This window comes from Panthera uncia, chromosome B1 (genome assembly GCF_023721935.1).
Source record: "Panthera uncia isolate 11264 chromosome B1, Puncia_PCG_1.0, whole genome shotgun sequence".
In the NCBI taxonomy this organism is placed as follows: Eukaryota; Metazoa; Chordata; class Mammalia; order Carnivora; family Felidae; genus Panthera; species Panthera uncia.
Window position 1 is genome coordinate 66945427 of NC_064811.1, and position 18635 is coordinate 66964061.

Below are 18635 nucleotides of genomic sequence, written 5' to 3' on the forward strand. Positions count from 1 at the left end.
ACAAAATAAAATTCTTCTTTTAAGAGGCAATTAATATTAGAAAAGACTTTTGGTAGGTTCTACATACTGCTTTGCACATCCCAAAAATATTAATTCTCCATCATTAATAGAAGTACCTCTTCTTAGTCAACAAAAAGTTGTTACAGGAATGCCTGGGTGGCTCAGTTGGTTAAGTGTCCAACTTCAGCTCAGGCCATGATCTCATGGTTTGTGAGTTCAAGCCCCACATTGGGCTCTGTGCTGACAGCTTGAAGCCTGGAGCCTGCTTAGGATTCTGTGTCTCCCTCTTTCTCTCTCTCTCTGCCCCTCACCTGTCTGTTCTCCCTCTCCCTCTCCCTCTCCCTCAAAAATAAATAAATAAACTTAAAAAAAATAGTTGTTACATTTATGGTACCTTTTCTATCTTAGTATGAAATTCAGTTAACAAATACTGCTTGTTAAAAAAAAAATCACACCTTTTCTTGGACAATTGCCACATATGGTAGGATCATTAGAACATCTCTCCGCCGGCAAAGCAGTTCTTGCAGCATTAAAATCTCAGCCACAAGGGTTTTTCCACCACTCGTTGGCAAGGAATATATTAAGTTTTTTCTTTCTTGCACAGAATTCAGTGTTAAGCAAGTATGTTGCCATTCTACAGAATTAAAAAAAAAAGAGCATTCCTTTCCCCTTCTACAATTCAGTCTTAAGAAAGTTTTCTAAGAAGGAAAAACCAAATTCCATTCTGTGTATCAATCTCCTCATAATAATAAGTATAATTATACATGCTTGTTAAATGTCAAACATCCCCAGTCCTTGATGGGCAAGCCAGCGAGAGTCTAATTCTAATTCAGGCCTGGGCAAAGAAGTGGGTGACTAGGCCACCTATTCGCCAGCTGAACACTTAGGTGTAAGATTCTAACAGAGCAGGTAGTGACCTCGGGTATCACCTGAGCCATCAGAGGAGCTAAAGGACAGTACAAAGACCTGTGTGAATTCTAATGCTTTGCTCTTATGCTCTGCAAGGAGATTGTGTAAGCTTCCCTTTCTCATCTACCCACACAACATCCTAGAGAGAAACGGGACGGAGGGGGAAAAAAAACCATGAGGTTTTATACATGGTTAGAAAGACTATTCAACCGGCTATTATGGGGAGCTGAACTCTGGCCTGAATACCATTTTGAGCTGTAAGAATATTTAAACCACAGGACTAGGATTCTTAACCGGCACATCTAGGAATTCCACAACGTAGCAAGGTGGAATTCACTAAAAGGACCAAATCAGATCCAAAACAAAACTAGAGTTTTGAAAACTAGAGTAACTACTCTCAAGGATAATCTGACAATGTGGACCATCAAAAGTCTTCAAAATGTGCATCAGTACTTTATCACTAGGAAAATGGGCAAAGGATATGATAAGACATTTCACAGCAGGAAGAAATATGAATGGCTAATATATACGTGAAAAGACGCTCAACTGCTACCTACTCGGTTGGCGAAATAAAATACAAGTAACTACTAAAAACAAATAGCCCCACATATAGAAATTCTGGAGCTGACTGGGGACAAGGAGACATTCTTATGTGTGGCTGATGAGAGCATAAAATACTATAATCTTTTTAGGGGTGCCTGGGGGGCTCAGTCAAGTGTCCAACTCTTGATTTTGGCTCAGGTCATGATCTCACGGTTCGTAGGATCAAGCCCTGCATCAGGCTCTGTGCTGATAGTGTAGAGCCTGCTTGGGATACTCTCTCTCCCTCTCTCTGTCCCTCCCCTCTCCAAAATAAATAAATTAATTTAAAAAACAACAACAACAACAACAACCCTACACACTGTCTTTGGTCTAGTAGTATTGCTTCTAGGTCTCTACACCTATAGAAATAAAAACAAGATTATGTGCAAGATGTTCATCATAGCATTATTTATATAAAACAAAGAGCCATCAAAGGGTAAAGGTGGGATAAATTATTGCAATCATATGATATTCTTTGCAGCCTGAAAGCAGGTGGTAGACTGATTTATACATGCTCAATATATAATGAAAGATTATAAATGTGTGTTAGACTGTAACTAACCAATTATGTACAGATTATTAGAAACTAATATATACATAGAAAAGTTGTACCTGAATGTATTACATTTTCCAAAAAAAGTTAAATAAAAAAAGGTGACTACTAATATGATATATTGCAAAGCTTTAAAAAGTTACATCTGAATAACAGCCAAATGACTAATTTCTTACATTTTGGTGATTCCCAAATATTTGCAAATGACTTCTTTTCACTTTACAAATATTTCAAAGGGGGGACCTGGGTGGCTCAGTCAGTTAAGTGTCTGACTCTTGATTTTGGGTCAGGTCATGATCTCATGGTTCATGAGTTCAAGCCCCATGTCTGTGCCAACAGCATGGAGCCTACGTGGGATTCTGTCTCCCTTTTCCTCTCTATCCCTCCCTTCTCCCTTTCCTCCCTCCCTTCTCCCCCTCAAAAAGAAATAAACATTTAAGAATAAAAATGTCTCAAAAATACTTAAATACTTATGTTTAATATTTAATACTTACATATTAAAAATATTTCAGGCTGGTATTACCCATTATATATGAAACTGCAGGTATCTGTGCAAAAATACACCTTGACCACATCCGCATTTCATCCAACTCAGATTTTTTTAAAGTATAAAATGACCAAAATAACAAATACTTAGCAATATCACTTATCTTCACCCACTAAAAAATGATTAACTTAGTTCTCGACATTTATGGAAAACCCATTAAGCATGCAATTCTATGATAAAAAGGCAAAAAAATAATAACAGCGTAAGGTTGAGGTTCTCAAGCTCAGTGGTTCTCAAACTTTTGGCACACCAGGATCCACTGGAGGGCTTGTTAAAGCCAACTGCCAGGTCACACCCCCAGAGGTTGATTCAGTAGGTCTAGAGTGGAGCTTGAGAATACTTACTTCAACGAGTTTCCAGGTGCTGCTGCTGCTGCTGTCCAACAATTACTTTCAAAACCACTACTTTAGCCCAATGAAAAGTGACACACATATTTATGCTTTAGATTGGTCATGTCATCGAACCAGATTGATAAGCAAAAAGAGATTTAAAAACTTGTTATTTACTCAAGTTCTTACTTAGAAGCTACCAACATAACGATTGATAGTCATTACCCAAGTCTCATTTCGCATGTCCTTGATGCAGAACATAGCTTGCAAAACAACCACGATTGTTACTTACTTTTTAATAGACCAGGAACTAAGGCTCAGAGTGCAAAACTTGTGTTTAAGTGACAGGATCAGAATTCACAACTAGGCTGACAAGCCCCAGCAGTTGAGAACCAACCGGAGCCTACCAGGCACAGTGGTAGTTAATTAAGAAAAAGAGGAGTCAGAGATAGCCCTGTCCTCAGAGAACTCGCTCTGGCAGAAGATGCGGATTAAACAAAGAACAAGGAGCTAGGAGAAAAGCAGAGGGAAGAAAGCGAACGCCTGCTTCAAGGGCAATACACACCTTTAGCTCTTTAACTGCAAACCTCACAATTTAGAATTTATTAGACCCTTTTAGTCTTACATTAGACTTTGTGTCCTTTCTCCACCTGGTTGTCTTCTCCCTGAGATGAGAACCGTGTTTTCATATGGTTCGTAAGGTACTAAGACAGGAGTTTCAGAAACACTTATGAAGTGATTGGTTGATAGGCTCATCTTTTGAGGATGGCAGCAACCATCCCTTCTTTGCCTAAAGTGGCACATATCTGAAATATATGCAAAGACCCAGGATTTTTGAAAAACATTACAACATTTATTGTTATTAATACTATCTCTTTGCACTTAACTCTTAACTTCAGCTGTCTTCAGAGATGTTTAGTTTTAATCAGTGGTATTACTAATATTGATGCTGTCACTCAAGACATGAATAGTAAAAGGAATTTCGAGTTTTGGTAGAGAAGACAGAGCCAGCCAAGGAAACACCAGCTAAGAAAACTGAGAAGCAACTAGACGATCAGAGATAAAAACGAGTGGAATGTCAAGAAGTCAAGAAGTCCGTGTTTCAAGGGTCTGGTTAATTGTGTCTGGTAAGCTACTAAGAAGTTAGAAAGAACTAAAAGTATTGGATTTAGACACCCTAGTCATATCTCAAGTGAGAGCACAGAACCCAGAGTTGGAGTGGGCTGAGAATTGTGAGGTGAGGAAAGGAAGACAGCAAAGATAACAGATTTGAGAAGTGTGACCATGAAGGGAAGAGGTTCAGTAGCAGCAGGATAGGAATGGAAGGCTTGAGAGAACTGATATTTTGATTCATCTTAAGATGAGATATGTGACCATGGGAGCATCTGCTTTCTATTGATTTGCACAAGTATTATGGTAATTATGGTAAATGTTTTTTCATTTCAGCAAAAACCATTACCATATAATTTTCCAATTCCCTTGAACTGAACATAAAGGTCTCTCACTTTGCTGGGTAATGAATAAAAAGGACCAAGGTCATCTGATGATGACTCAATTGTTTTCTTGGCAACATTAATCTCCTCAGATAGGAGAGTCTCTTTGAGTTGTTTAGTCTTAGAAAATATTGGTGTTTGGGCCTTGGCATTTCCAGTCATGGCACTTTTTAGATGTTCTTTAAGACTTTTTCTTCTATTCTCCTCTGAGCTAGTTCTGACTTTAGAAGAGGAATCATCAGTTTGCTGGTGTTGTTCTATGCTATTCTGGGGTAATTCCTCATTCACAGTCTTGTGGGAGGAGGAGTTGCAATCCCTCTCTTTGGTAGACTGATCGCCCAAATCATTTGAAGAATTATGCAAATTTTCAAAATATAAAACCTGGGAGGAAGGTATATCATACAAAAGATCAGGTTCAGGTTCAATACAGACATCTTCCTGCCTACTCTCGTTCTTTGTGTGCTCATCCATTTTTAATTCAGTAAAGTTGTCTATGGTAGTAACGCTGAGTTTGTTGTGTCTGTCGCTTTCTGAACAAAGATCGTCAGTGGCAAGGTCTGAGGCATGTTTCCTATGTTCAGGAAGCTGCATATATTGTTCCAGGTCATCAACGTGAGCTAAAAAAGAGTTTTCAGCAAAGCTATCATAGTCACCAAACATGTCCTCTTCACTGTCATTATTCTGGAAAGAAAATGAAAAGATTTATGGTCAATTCTAGCTTCACTATAAATAAAAGTTTCAGTCTCAGGCTATACCAGGGTGTAATTATATGGATTATAGACCTTAATGTAAATCACCCTATGAAATGGGTATTATCGTCTCCATTTTACAGATGAAGAAATGGAAGCCCAGAGTGTGTAAGTGATTTGCCTAAACTGCACTCCTAGTGTATGGTGATACAGGGATCCTGATTTAGTCAGTGCTAAATCCTTAAAGGTAATCCTAAAAAGGTAGCAAGACCAACCGACATCCCTTGAAATGTCATCTCACTAGAAGTTTCTGAGAACTGCACTATCTTTTCCCCTCCCATACTCCAATCTAAGACCAGCTTGTAACAGAACCATGCTTGTACCACTGGACATTCCAAGGAAATTCTGTTCCTAGGAATTTGGAATTGAAAGGGAGCGTCTGCATACTGACTTGGGATGATCTACTAAACAGAGGAGATGTAAATTTAGAGGTAGCAGTACAGTGAAGTGATTAAGAAAGCAAGATCTGAAGGGGCACCTGGGTGGCTCAGTCGGTTAAGCTACCGACTTTAGCTCAGGTCATGATCTCATCGTCAGTGAGTTGGAGCCCCGTGTGGAGCTCTGTGCTGACAGCCCAGAGCTGGAGCCTTCTTCAGATTCTGTGTATCTGTGTATCTCTCTCTCTCTCTGCCCCTCCCCCACTCACTCTGTCTTTCAAAAATGAATAAATGAATAAATGTTAAAAAAAAAAAAAAAAGCAAGACCTGAAGTCAGAAACCCAGTTTCTTGGGCGCCTGACTGGCTCAGTCAGTTAAGTGTCTGACTTCCGCTCAGCTCAGGGGTTTGTGGGTTTGATTCCCCAATCCCCCGCATCAGGCTCCCTGCTGTCAGCAAGGAACTCACTTCAGATCCTGTGTCCCACTCTCTCTCTGCCCCTCCCCTGCTCATGTTCTCTCAAAAAAATAAATAAATAAACATTAAGAAAAAATAAGTGTTTCTTAACTTCTCAGGGCCTGATTAATGTTGTAAAATGCAAATAGCTTAAGCTTAACAAAATACCCCGCACATAATGAGTGTGCAATAAATGGCAGATTCTATTAGTACAGTAGGAACAGCAGTAACCTGGAAATCTAGATTTGCATCTCAGTCATGCCACTTATTTGCTGCAAGTATGACTTTCATACCTATAAAAAAATGAGGATAGCAAAGCAATAATACCTCACAAGTGAGGACTAACAGCGATAACAAAGACGAAGTAAGCAAATGAAGGCTAGTAGATAATTGGTCAATTGTTTGCATCTAAGAAGGGAACTGCCGAAGTTTTGAAGTTTCAAATTCCATCACTTCTACAGCTGGTCTCCCAGGGTTCTTTCAGTGGGCATGCACGCTAGGAGACCTGGGTTTACATCATCGCTCCAAAAGTGGACAATGAGACCAGGACCTTGGGGAATTTGAGAGCTGAGGCGGTTGTACCTCGACCGGCTGCACCTCCGCGGTTTTCTTCCGCCGACTTCCAGCCATTATCTCCTCCTCGTCCTCCTCCTCCTCATCGCCTGGCTGGAGATCGGCGGCGGTGGGGGAGGCAAAAATGCTCTCTAAGCTAGGCCGGTTCCTTTTGCGGACAGCAACCCGCCGGCGGATGCGGGAACCACCTTCATTCATGGCAGGGGCCGAGGACCCTGCCCGAACTTCGTCCCGCGTGACCCAGCCGCCAAACCCCCGTGGAAGAGGGAGTGGAGCACTGGGCGAGGGTACCAACTGACGGGAAACCGCGCTCGCCTATCCATCCACCTTAGGGTAATATCGCAAATCAATTGCCGGGAGGCTGGGGGGGGGCGGCACTCAAACCGGAAGCGGAGGCCCGCGCAGAGGGGCCCGCCTTCTCCTTGTCCAATCATAGGTGTCCCAGGCTTGTGCCTGTGAAGGGTTGAACGAAAAGGTGCTGCGCAGGCGCATTGAAAACCTTACCGACTTCGGTTCGCCAGCGGAACCTTTGAGTCGAGTTTTCGGGCCACCAAGGGAGGAACCCCGGAGGCGACTCGTCAGGACTATTGGAAAGAGGATAAGGAAGAGGAGGAGCGAGGATCCATGGCGGCGCTGGTTGGTGTTTGCAGTGATCTAGGGAGGAAAAAGTTGGCGTACTTCATAAAGCCAGCTCTCTGCCTCAGAGATCCTAAGACTCACGCGGGTAAAGTTTCCATAACCTATGCTCTTTTGTGGCATTGCAGCCGTTGCATTGGCCCTAATTAGGTTGGTGGAGTGGTCACTGTTAGCCAAACGACGCCGGTTTCTAGGCGATTAAGAGCTTCTCCAGGATACGTGGGAATCTGTAATGGCCCGTGACTAGTGTTTTAAGGCAGAAGGGTGCGTGATTGTCGTCGAGTACACTTTTTTAACCACACGAAGAGAGTGATCTCCTGATTCTCAGAGTACTTGCTTGAGAGCTCTGGGTAGAGTTGGTAAGGAAAGTACATTTCCAGAGTCACCCAGCAGCAGATTATAGGGGATGTCTAACGTTCCAGATCAGGGCGAAATGGTGACATGGGCTCTCGAATCTATAATTTCTGCACGTTATCTTTTCTGTCAATACTTTCTTTTGGGGGGTCTGTTACTACATTTTCCCTATGGTATAACAGTGCCTTTCTGTTGCTTTCCCGGTATTTCCATCAAAATCTGCCTCTAACCTTGAGTGAAGGGAAAATAAACTTCAGGAAGAGAGCAGGTGAGAGGTTGTAGGGGTAGGGAAATAATATGCCTTTTCCCCAAAGCCTTGGAAAGCACATTCATCATAAATCTTACTCTGCCTCACTTCTAGAGGTTTTTATCTTGTCCTTGTTTGTAAATATAAAACCTCTTTTAAAAAAAATCTTTTTTAATGTTTATTCATTTTTGAGAGACAGAGACAGAGCATGAGTGGGGAAAGGGCAGAGAGAGGGAGACAGAATCTGAACCAGGCTCCAGGCTCTGGGCTGTCAACACAGAACCCCACACGGGAGCTCCTCACGAACTGCGAGATCCTGACCTGAGCGGAAGTCCGACTGAGAGATCCTGACCCGTGCGGAAGTCCGACGCTCAACAGCCACCCAGGCGCCCCAAAATCTCTTTGTTCAATAAAAATTTTAAATGTTTATTTTAGAAAGAGAGAAAGAGAAAGAGTGTGAGTGGGGGAGGGGCAGAGACAGAGAGGGAGATACAGAATCAGAAATCTGCTCCAGGCTCTGAGCTGTCAGCACAGAGCCCAGCCTGGGGCTCAAACCCGTGAACCGGGAGATCATGACCTGAGCTGAAATCGGATTAACTGACTGAGCCATCCAGGTGCCCCCAAACTTTTCTTTTATATTGTATCCCTTGGTTCACCTTGCTTCCATAAAAACAAAAATATTTCTTTAGTTACAGAGCTAACAAAAAGAATTGGTTTGTTTCTGTTTAATTGCAGTGCTGTGGAGAAGCTGTTCACAATATACGCAGGTAGCCAGCAATGAGGACCTGGTAAGGCTTTTTTTCTTCCCTTTAAGGCATTTGCAAATATGAGCAAATTCTTACATTTTAGCTATTTGAATAAAGTTCAGCTGGACGACAAAACAATTAAGAAAATAATCAAAGTTTGAAAATTAGAATTCATTGGTGAATCAGCACTTAAGAGAGCTTGGAAGTAAGAGAATTTCTAAAGATCTACCAAGAAGCATCAATTGTGTAAGACCATACTTTTCTTCCTAGATCTTAAATTTAAAGATACGTGCTTTAGAAATTAAAGAAGGTAGTTTTGTTGTGTGCAGTAATTGCAGAATATCCAACAGAGAAATTGGACAAAGTCTCTTCTCCATTTCAGATTCAGTTCTTTGTGCCATTCATTACTGGGGGAGTTTGGGGGGGAGTGGGTTTGGTGTTTTAGTAAGTGAGTGATCAAAATTAAAGTTTTACAACCAGGATGTTCAATACAGTTTCTTTTAGCCTGTAGATGTATTTTTATGGGTTTCAAGTGCTAGCTTTGGGCTTGGCCAGTATAGCTTTTCCTGCTATATGCAAAGATGATTTGACACTAATCAAACCATACAAAACATTTTAACACAGTGTAGAGAAGGAATGTAATCATTACATGTGAGCTGCATATAAATTGGATTAAGAGTCTGAAGGGTTGGAAAACAGAATTCTAGTCCCTTGAGCATCCTTCTTGGTCATTTAATGCACACCACAGTTCAAGAGAGTAAAGGACATTACTAGAGCTGTTTTATAGGTCATAAATTCCCCTGAGATGCTAATAAAATATGGGCTCTCAGAAAAAAGCTCACAATTTCATTCACTTGAAATTTTGCATACAACTACAGGGGGTTAAGGTCTTCAAAGCCATTTCTAGATAAGAATATCTTGATTGGAGACATGCCTGTACTGATTATAGACGGGAGGCATTGTGACAGAAGCATTGGAGGTAGTAGTGAGGACAGAAAAACCAAAAAGGTTGAGATATAAAGCAGTTTGGGGCCATGAAAGGTATCCTGCCATAAACAGAGATTGTATTCTATCCCAGAATCCTCCTCCATGATTTAATTCTTCCTCAGCCAAACCAAAGTATGCATACAAAACGTTTATAAACACACTGAAATCCTTAAAATGGTGACTCTTTTTTAGAAACCTTGATTTTTCTTCTACAAGCCAAGCTGTCATATTTATTCTTTTTCATATTAAGAAAGGTACAGCTAATCCTTTGGATAGATTCAAATGTGGTAACCTTAAGATTTAATTCTATTTTAATATTAACACATTAAACTATTAGATTTTTTTCTTTCCTTTATCCTAGCCCATTCCAATGGAAAATCCTTATAAGGAGCCTCTTAAAAAATGTATTTTGTGTGGAAAACGTGTAGATTATAAGAATGTACAGGTGAGATATGGTTTTACTTCACTATGATACTTGATTTTAGGATTTTTGCTCCCTTGTTAGTCATAACTAAAGAGAATCAAGTCAGTTTTATAACAGGCTTTGTGTAGAGGCACCTGTTGTAGTAACTTCATAATTTCAAATCTGGTTTTCTATGTACAAGGCATCCCTTTTATTAAAATGAGAGCCCTTTGGCTCTCCCTCATCTATTATTTCAGCTCAGTGTTTTCTTCCTTTTTTTCCCCCCTCTGCCTTAAAGGTCTTACCAGTACCTTACTATGCAGGGATTCTTAGTTGGTAGAGTTAACAATTTGGAAAAAGCCCCTCTGCTGAAGTTGATCTCTGTACTGATACACTACCAATATCACTGCTTCAAAGGTATTTTTATTTGTTGTCCAGGGCTCAGCAAATTAAAAGTGGCAAATCACGGGCAAGAATGGTTCTGGAGTTAAGTATCCTGACAGTAGCATAAAGTGATAGCTGCCTTAGGAGCAAAACCATTAAATTTAAAGCACGTCAGGAGGATTATGCAGCACAGTGCCTGCGACCTGAAAAGTACTAAAGAAGAATTTAAATTAATAAAACACAAAATTATGGCAAGTGGCTTGATGTACCTGTTGAAGACCTCATTGTAGTCTGATAGAATAATGTGATAGCCTGTCATGATAGATGAAATGTTTAATGCTAAGCATAGTATTTTAGGAAAGTATCTGTGGAGGTCAAGGAAACAGCTTTAGCACTGAAAACAAGTGCTCATTAAGCTGTTGTATAGACTTTTTTGACACACTGGATAAGAGATGTTAATTTTGGTAATTAGCTTTTTCATTTAAAAAGATGATCTATTAATAGAATGGACATAGTATTTTTATTTAATGAATTTTGCCTGAAATTAAGTCTTTACATAACTTGACAGTGATATATACATTTTTTAATTTACACAATCAAGGTTGAACAAATGTATTGATATAAATTTTTTTTCTTCTCCAAATAAAACTCAAAACAGCTTTTGTCCCAGTTTGTATCTCCATTTACTGGATGCATTTATGGAAGGCACATAACAGGTATTTTGTTTTCTATTATAGCAACTTATAAAAATTAGATAAATCTACTTATTTAAGAAAAATGGCAGATATTCAGATTGTGCTATAAATCACTATTAGTCCAGATATGACAGTACTTTGAGAAAGCCTCTTTGTAGGCCAAAAGGGCTATTATTTTACATGTCTTCTTATGCTCAGAGCTAACTACAGGCGGACATGTAAAAAAAAATTAGGGCTTAAGAAAATTGCATTGATGTTTTGGAGTATACTATAATCATTCCTATTTATTTAAACCTGGGGCCAATTGCCTCTAGGCCAAGTTGGATCTACCACTTGTTTTTGTAAATAGCTTACTTTACGTAGTGTCTATAGCCACTTTGTGACTACATCAGACTAAATTAGGACACTGTATGGCCCACAGAGCCTAAAATATTTACTACCTTGCTGTTTACAGGTTTTCTAGCCTCTCCTTAAGATAGTTGTTGTGCATTTTGAGTGCTGACATTTTTTTATGAATATGAAAGCATTTCTTTCATAGGTCTTTGTGGGAAGAAACAGAAAGAAATCACAAAAGCAATTAAGAGAGCTCAAATAATGGGTAAGAGCATCTGAAAAACTGAATTGGGCTAATTGAAAGTTTTTGCTCGTTATCTTTTGTGAAGAACTTTCATTCTTTTTTACAGGGTTTATGCCAGTTACATACAAGGATCCTGCATATCTCAAAGACCCTAAAGTTTGTAACATCAAGTATCGGGAGTAAATTACATGTCTTATCATCAGTAAATGTATTTTACAATAAATGGTTGTATGGTTTTAATATTGACTCAAATTAGAAGATTTAGTAATCTTTGAGTAGAAAATAGGCTAAATCTTGCCAAACGCTTGTAAGTTTTAAATTCTTAATAATTGAGATCTTAAAAGGAAAAAGTGCTTCCACTGCTCATTAAAGAAACATTATTTAAAATGTTAATACTCATCACATTTTACATACATACAAACTTTAAAAATTGGTACTGTAGGATTGTCATTTTATCTGGTCCCCACTTAGCTCATACCATATACAACTCATAGTGGGATTTTAAGTATGGAATAGAGGACTTGGAATTTTACTTTAGTCCCAGATTTTGTCTTGTAAATGGGATTTTAGGCATATGGTTGCATCAAGGTGGAATGCTTTTATTAATGCCCAAATTCCATGTGACAAAGTGTAGACTTGAAATTGCTTAGATTTTCTAACTACCAATATTTAAGTATGCCTGGCCAGGACAGTGGGTGTTCCCTTTATAGAGACATTAGTTACGTGGGTATGGTTAGTGGTGCAGTCATAGGCCCTAACGTTTATTCCTGGGCTAGTCTATCTTGAAACTGGTAGTGTACTTTGATTTTTTTTTTTTTTTAAACATTTACTTACTTTTGAGAGATAAGAGACAGAGCATGGATGGGGGAGGGGCAGAGAGAGAGAGGAAGACACTGAATCCAAAGCAGGCTCCAGGCTCAGGGTTGTTAGCACAGAGCCCGACACGAGACCCAAACTCATGGATGGTGAGATCATGACCTGGGCCAAAGTCGGACACTTAACCAACTGAGCCACCCAGGTGTCCCGGTAGCGTAATTTAAAATGATCCATAAACAAATGTTCTAGTAACTAATTGCCAAAAGATGAGAGTAACTGGGGGAAAATGATATAGAAAGACCCTTTTCCTTCTTTTCATTTAATACCAAAAGGTGGGTCATCAAACTTAATTATGGGAATTCAGCTGGTACTGACCTTAGCATACTTCTCTATGACTGGAAGTTTAGCATTTCTTTCTTCAAGATGGATCATTGTGCCAAAGTATGAACTAAATACATTACCTCTCTATAGTGCTTTAGGAAACTGAACTTTGTATGAAGGCCTGTTTCTTTTAAGGAGTCTGAAAAATCTTTAGTTACTGTCTTAAGACATTTGCATATGTTGGTTGCTTATTGCTTCTGCTGGTCCTAGTCTAGCTTGTTTTATCTGTTGATTAGTAGACTGGTACATGGAGGGCAGGAAAACAATGAAGAGGCAGATGACTCCAGACTGGTAAGTAGCAGCGTAGTAAATAAGCAAGAGAACTTACTTACAAAGCTGGTCTTGGGTGACCACAAGACAGATCTCAGAAAAACAGATCTCTGCACCTGCCTGTCAAGTCTTAAAAGTTTATATTGAGGTCTTAACTGGGTTTAGTCACACACAATCCATATGGTCTTAACAGCTTTCTCAAGTCCATGTCCTTGGAACACTCCTAATGTGGTAACAGTAGGCAAAGTGTACATTCCAAGGATGGGAGGGGGTGAGAAACCTTTGTCTCAGTCCAGCATGCAGGTAAAGTAGGTGATGTGTGCTCAGTGACCTCCAGCAAATCATTTGTTGGCTGCATTTAGTCATTATGTTCTATGTGATGCTCTATATGCTCTAGTGATGTTTGTGGTTATTTTAATTTTAGTGTGTGTGAGTGGGGTGGGGAGGGGCAGAGGGAAAGCGAATCTTAAGCAGTCTCCACGCTCAGTGCAGAGCCCAACACGGGGCTCGGTCCCACAAACCTGGGATCGTGACCTGAGCCAAAACTCAACTGACTGAGCCACCCAGCTGCCCACCTGTCCCATTTGTGGTTATTTTTAAGTCAGGTTTCAGACTGCCAACCTACTTCCCCTCCCTCTGCCCTGTGTTGTTACACCACAGTGCTTCTTAGGTAACCAGTTAAACAGCCCCAACAGAAACTCTTTATACAAAACATCTCAGTTGTTATGTGGGCTTCATTAGCACCCTGTGGGTAACTAATACATGTTAACATAGGTAAAAGATAATTTTGATAGTAGCTAGGAATTTGTTCTGCCACTAGGAAGTAGCAGATGGAAAAGCTATGCTCAAAGTTTGTGTTCAGCATTTCATCCAGTGAGTGAAACATGAAGGCTTCATATAATGTGTAGGCCTTGTGGAAATTTCTCACAATTATGTAAAAGAAATAAAACACACAGTAAAAGCTCTCTTAGGCAACTTCCATTTAACCAGCTCACTGGATTAAACTGGAGCTTTACATCCTCAAATATCAAACTGAAGCCCATAATTCTTCAAACCTGTTGAGTTCTACATTGCCAAGAGTCAGCTATTTTGTTCCCCAAGTCTGTGTCAGTTTCGTCACTGTATTGATGAAGTAGGAGCATTAAAAAGTTACTGCAATGAAAACTAAGTAAATGCTTTCCAAAGACTTATAAAGATAACTAGCTTTAAGAAAATAGTTGTCAGGGTGCCTGGGTGGTGCAGTCAGTTAAGTGTCCCACTTCGGCTCAGGTCATGATCTCGTAGATCATGAATTCAAGACCCACATCAGGCTCTGTGCTGACAACTCAGAGCCTGGAGCCTGCTTCAGAGATTCTGTGTTTCCTCTCTCTGCCCCTCCTCTGCTCGTGTGCGCGCACTCTTTCTCTCTCAAAAATAAAACATTAAAAAAAAAAAAGTTGTCAAGTTAGGTGTGGTTAGGACAACTAAAGAAGGGCGGAAGTAGGAGGATGCTGTGAAATGGAAAAAAAAAGTAGTAGCATTTTGTACTTACGTTGCTTTGCAAGCTTCTTTAAATTCTTTATAAAGAAACTAAAGCTGGGAATTATAAAAGTTAAGTAATGGATGTGACTTATATAGGAACACCAGTATACTCACAGAAAAGTTCCTACCTTTTGTCCAACAAAAGGTTGACAAAATGAATGTACAACTCCACTTTATGTTAAAATGAAATCTGCGATAGACATGTATATACAAATATATATACACATATGCACCATTTTTGGTTCCCACTTTAACTGGTGTTTTTAGCTACTTGACCAGCTACTGACCTCAGACACACCATTACCAGACTTGTCCTGTACTCAAATACTGGATTCACTCAATTTTGTGTAGAGGACTCTAGACTAGGAAGAGATTATTTGTGCTGTATTTTAGTTGTGCCATAATCAGAACTGCCAGATTTAGCAAATAAAAATATAGGACATGCAATTAAATTTGAATTTCAGATAACCAATGAATAATTTTTTAATGAATGTCCCTAATATTGCAGGTTTCCAGCATTTTATCTGGCAACCCTAGCCACTTATAACTTAAGGAGTAGAAACTGTAATGACTTAAATAAAAATGAAATACCTCTTCATATTTTTAGACATCTTCTTCTATTGTGTTCTAATGCTAGTCTTTCTTTTCCAATTCTAAAGTATGCTATATAAGTTTAAAAGAACCATCTACTTAAATTAAGCCTTTCCCTCAACAGTTTTGTAAAAGGGGCACCTGGCTGGCTTGGTCAGTGGAGTGTGTGACTCCTGATCTTGGGGTTGTGAGTTCAAGCTCCTTGCTGGGTGTAGGAGATTAGTTAAAAATAAAATCTTTCAAAAGGTGGGGGGCAGAAAAACGTTATGGTTTTAAAATAAAGTGCTTTAAAAAATAAATGCACTAGAACTTATGTATTACTGCAAATTGTTGAACATAGTAAAGACAATATAAATGTCTGGCTTTACCCTTCAGCCAATCAAAGCTCTCCTTTTGGCCTAAGATCAAAATGTAGGAGACTGTGGATGTTCACCAGAACCCTTCATTTTTTCAATCTCTTCATCTATTTCAGGGCTGCTCAATGTATATGCTTTTTCTTGATTACTACTATCAGTATCTGTTTTAGATGGTTTGTTTTGTGTCTCTAACAGCCGTGACTTCTTGAATTGCCATCCATCATCAGTATCTAAAGCTTTATGTTTAATCATCTGCGGTGTACTGCTAGCTGGACTAGCTTCAGGAATGTCGGTGTATTCTACCATTAAGGTCAGGTTGTCTATCACATCAAGATGGTGGTTGGCAGTACAGCTATTTTTAGAAATATGCCTATTTTTCAAAGAGATAACACATGAATGAAGAAATTCGCAATCTGGAAAAAAGGTCCGTAAAGCTTCGCAAAGAAAAATGTTCTCCTGAGGGTCTTTTTCGACGGTCTCCCCTAAACAAAATAAAATTAACAGTTCAACATGCGATATTTGTTTTACAAAGCTTTTGTAGTGATCTATTTGTTAAGTCAAAAAGAGCTTAACTGAATATTTCTATCCTCCAAACTCAGAAAAATAGTGTGCATAATCCCAAATTCTAATTTACAGGCCACTATATTCTAAACGAGAATTTAAGTTGTATTTTTTAATATCAACAATATAGTATAGCTATAATAATACCGAGTTCTTTGTTAAGTAGGATTTAAGAGTATTAATAAAACAATTATTTTTAATCCTAAGGTACATAAGTTCATCAGTTAGTTTAGTGGGCTCATCCATAGTTCAGTCAGGATTTTTTTTTTTTAAAGCACAGAAGGCAGTGATGTGTGAACCTTTTACTTACGTGCTACTTGAATTTGTGCCTGTTTTCTTTTTTTAATTTCCCATTTCAATCTGTGTACATCCTTTAGTAGTTTCTCTACTGCTCGCTCACTGTGTTCTACTTTTTTGCATATACTCTGCAAAATAAAATAAGGGCGTAGATAAAATTCTAAGTGGTGTACTACAGCCTAGGTTCATAAACAACAGAAAGCCCTTTGTGGATTTTATATTATTATTAGCCTTTATAAATTTTTTTTTTTTATTTTGCTATTTTCTGAAGGAATGCAACAAGCACTTGTATGGTGCTTTATAGGTTATAAAATGCTTTCCAGATGTATTAACTTCCCATTTATACACACACAGCTTTATCACACCTGTTATCTGCATGGTAATACACAGAAATAAAAAACAAAAATATTTAAGTCATTTACTTTGAAACAAAAAATACTGTAGTATTTTGAGATGCATATTTACTCCAAACACAACATTAAGAAACTGACAATAGGTGTGCCTAGCTGGCTCAGTTGGTAGAGTGTGTGACTCTTGTCTGGGGTTGTGGGTTTGAACCCCATGCTGGGCGTAGAGATTGCTTAAAAATAAAATCTTAAAAAAAGAAAAAGAAACTGACAATAGCAAGTAACTATGTTTTACTGGTACTATGAAAGAAACCAATGTGCAGACACAAAGGGAAGAAAGTTCTGATAGCATTTTGGCTCCTGGTTCCAATTCCTTCCCGAAGTTCAGCTGCTTTCTGCCTACAGCTCCTGTAACATACCTCTATATCCCCTATTTTAGCCCAAGTTAGTACTTTTGACATAAGAGTTCTAATATATTGCTATATGAAATATTCTGCCATTAAAAAGAACTAGACTATGTAGCAACATGAAAAATGCTTAGTGACATCAAATAAAAATCATGACAGTCCCCAACATCATCAACTACATAAAAGCATGTGTATATATATTAGGGAAAAACCAGAAAATATGGTAAAGTGAAAATAGTTATGTTACAAGTTGGGATTCTGGACATGTCTGTTTTCTAAAATTCTGTATTATCATTCACATTAAAAACCAGTGTGCATTAGTACTATAAAATGTATTAACCCTATTTCTTTTAGCATGGTGTGTGTGTGTGTGTGTGTGTGTGTGTGTGTATATATATGTTTTTTTAATGTTTATTTTTGAGAGAGAGAGTGAGAGCACATGGGGGAGTAGCAGAGGAAGAGGGAGACAGAGGATCTGAAACAGGCTCCACACTATCAGCACAGAGCCCGATGCAGGACTCAAACTCATGAACCACGAGATCATGACCTGAGCTGAAGTTGGATGCTTAACCAACTGTGCCACCAGGTGCTCTCCCTTAGTGTGCTATATTGAGGAGTACAGTGGCCATGGAATATACTACTCAGATCTCCACTGGAGGAAGCATAGTTGACTGACAGCCCTAGCTACCAAACTTTCAGGTCAGCTACTGAAGCCACACTTTCCCTCAGCCACTCTTAACCAATGACTAAACACAGTGGGTATTAGTACAAATCCATTCCTGTAGGACAACTTTGCTTAGCCACCTCTCTAGCCCTGTGGTCTTTTTTTTTTTTTTTAATGTTTATTTTTGAGACAGAGACACAGAGTGTGAGTGGGGGAGGGGCAGAGTGAGAGGGAGACACAGAATCCGAAACAGGCTCCAGGCTCTGAGCTGTCAGCACAGAGCCCAATGTGGGGCTCGAACCCATGAACCGTGAGATCATGACCTGAGCCAAAGTCGGACGCTTAACCGACTAAGCCACCCAGGCGCCCCTCTAGCCCTGTAGTCTAAAGCTCTCTCTACCCAGTTGTCCTCCCATCCTGTCTCTTCTCTCAGGTGTCAGACTCAGCATTGTAAGTCCCCCTGCCTGTTCTTGTTCCTCTCCCTTTTATCCTTCTCAGGACTAATCTCTTACATGTCTAATCCCATCCTGAAGTCTACTTCTCAACTGATACAATGAAACAGAACTTAGTCCTGTGGTAGATTATTCTGTTCTCAAATACATGCTTCCCTTTTTATCCTGTAAAAGGATTATATATCCCTGCCTACTTCCATGAAATAGGGATATATAATCTGGCCCATGAAATGTGAGTGGACGTGTCATGTAAGCTCTGAACAGAAGGGTTTTTTTTGGTTTTTTAATTAGAAAAAATTTTTTTTAATGTTTACTTATACTTGAGACAGACACACACACACACACACACACACACACACACACACACACACACACAC

The 18635-nt window shown here is 39.3% G+C and overlaps 3 protein-coding genes across 10 annotated transcripts in view; 1 reads left to right on the forward strand and 2 right to left on the reverse strand.

Annotated features, from left to right (window-relative positions):
- Window positions 1-6984, reverse strand: part of HELQ (helicase, POLQ like) — a 42701-nt gene extending 35717 nt beyond the window's left edge. For 3 of the 5 annotated variants that reach the window (XR_007457816.1, XR_007457817.1, XM_049630795.1), the window contains exons 1-3: window positions 6576-6984; window positions 4380-5094; window positions 456-634 (exon numbers count right to left, since the gene is read on the reverse strand). Coding sequence is in view for 3 of the 5 variants with exons in the window: in XM_049630795.1 (XP_049486752.1) it covers window positions 456-634; window positions 4380-5094; window positions 6576-6764 (1083 nt within the window). In the remaining 2 variants the exon portion in view is untranslated. The other 2 variants (XM_049630796.1, XM_049630797.1) reach the window with 2 other exon arrangements.
- Window positions 6985-7064: 80 nt separating this feature from the next.
- Window positions 7065-11841, forward strand: MRPS18C (mitochondrial ribosomal protein S18C). 3 transcript variants are annotated; one of them, XM_049630802.1, is made up of 6 exons: window positions 7176-7290; window positions 8539-8591; window positions 9898-9981; window positions 10982-11039; window positions 11557-11616; window positions 11702-11841. In XM_049630802.1, exons 1-6 carry the CDS (start codon window positions 7191-7193, stop codon window positions 11776-11778), a joined length of 432 nt encoding a protein of 143 aa, XP_049486759.1. In that variant the 5' UTR covers window positions 7176-7190; the 3' UTR covers window positions 11779-11841. The 3 variants fall into 3 exon arrangements, with proteins under 3 accessions (XP_049486761.1, XP_049486759.1, XP_049486760.1); XM_049630803.1 differs by lacking the exon at window positions 9898-9981; XM_049630804.1 differs by lacking the exons at window positions 9898-9981; window positions 10982-11039; window positions 11702-11841 and having other exon boundaries at window positions 7065-7290; window positions 11557-11613.
- A 554-nt stretch (window positions 11842-12395) lies between these two features.
- ABRAXAS1 (abraxas 1, BRCA1 A complex subunit) overlaps window positions 12396-18635 on the reverse strand; it is an 18576-nt gene continuing 12336 nt past the window's right edge. For both annotated transcript variants that reach the window (XM_049630800.1, XM_049630801.1), the window contains exons 8-9: window positions 16402-16516; window positions 12396-16012 (exon numbers count right to left, since the gene is read on the reverse strand). In XM_049630800.1, the coding sequence (XP_049486757.1) occupies window positions 15579-16012; window positions 16402-16516 (549 nt within the window). In that variant the 3' untranslated portion in view covers window positions 12396-15578. The remainder of the gene's footprint in view (window positions 16013-16401; window positions 16517-18635) is intronic.

What these genes read in the sequence shown, in the direction of transcription:
- MRPS18C (XM_049630802.1), top strand. Translation starts at nt 7,191, where the DNA reads ATGGCGGCGCTGGTTGGTGTTTGCAGTGATCTAGGGAGGAAAAAGTTG. An exon ending in AGATCCTAAGACTCACGCGG is followed by an intron (nt 7,291 to 8,538) that starts GTAAAGTTTCCA and finishes GTTTAATTGCAG; the next exon opens with TGCTGTGGAGAAGCTGTTCA. An exon ending in TAGATTATAAGAATGTACAG is followed by an intron (nt 9,982 to 10,981) that starts GTGAGATATGGT and finishes AACTCAAAACAG; the next exon opens with CTTTTGTCCCAGTTTGTATC.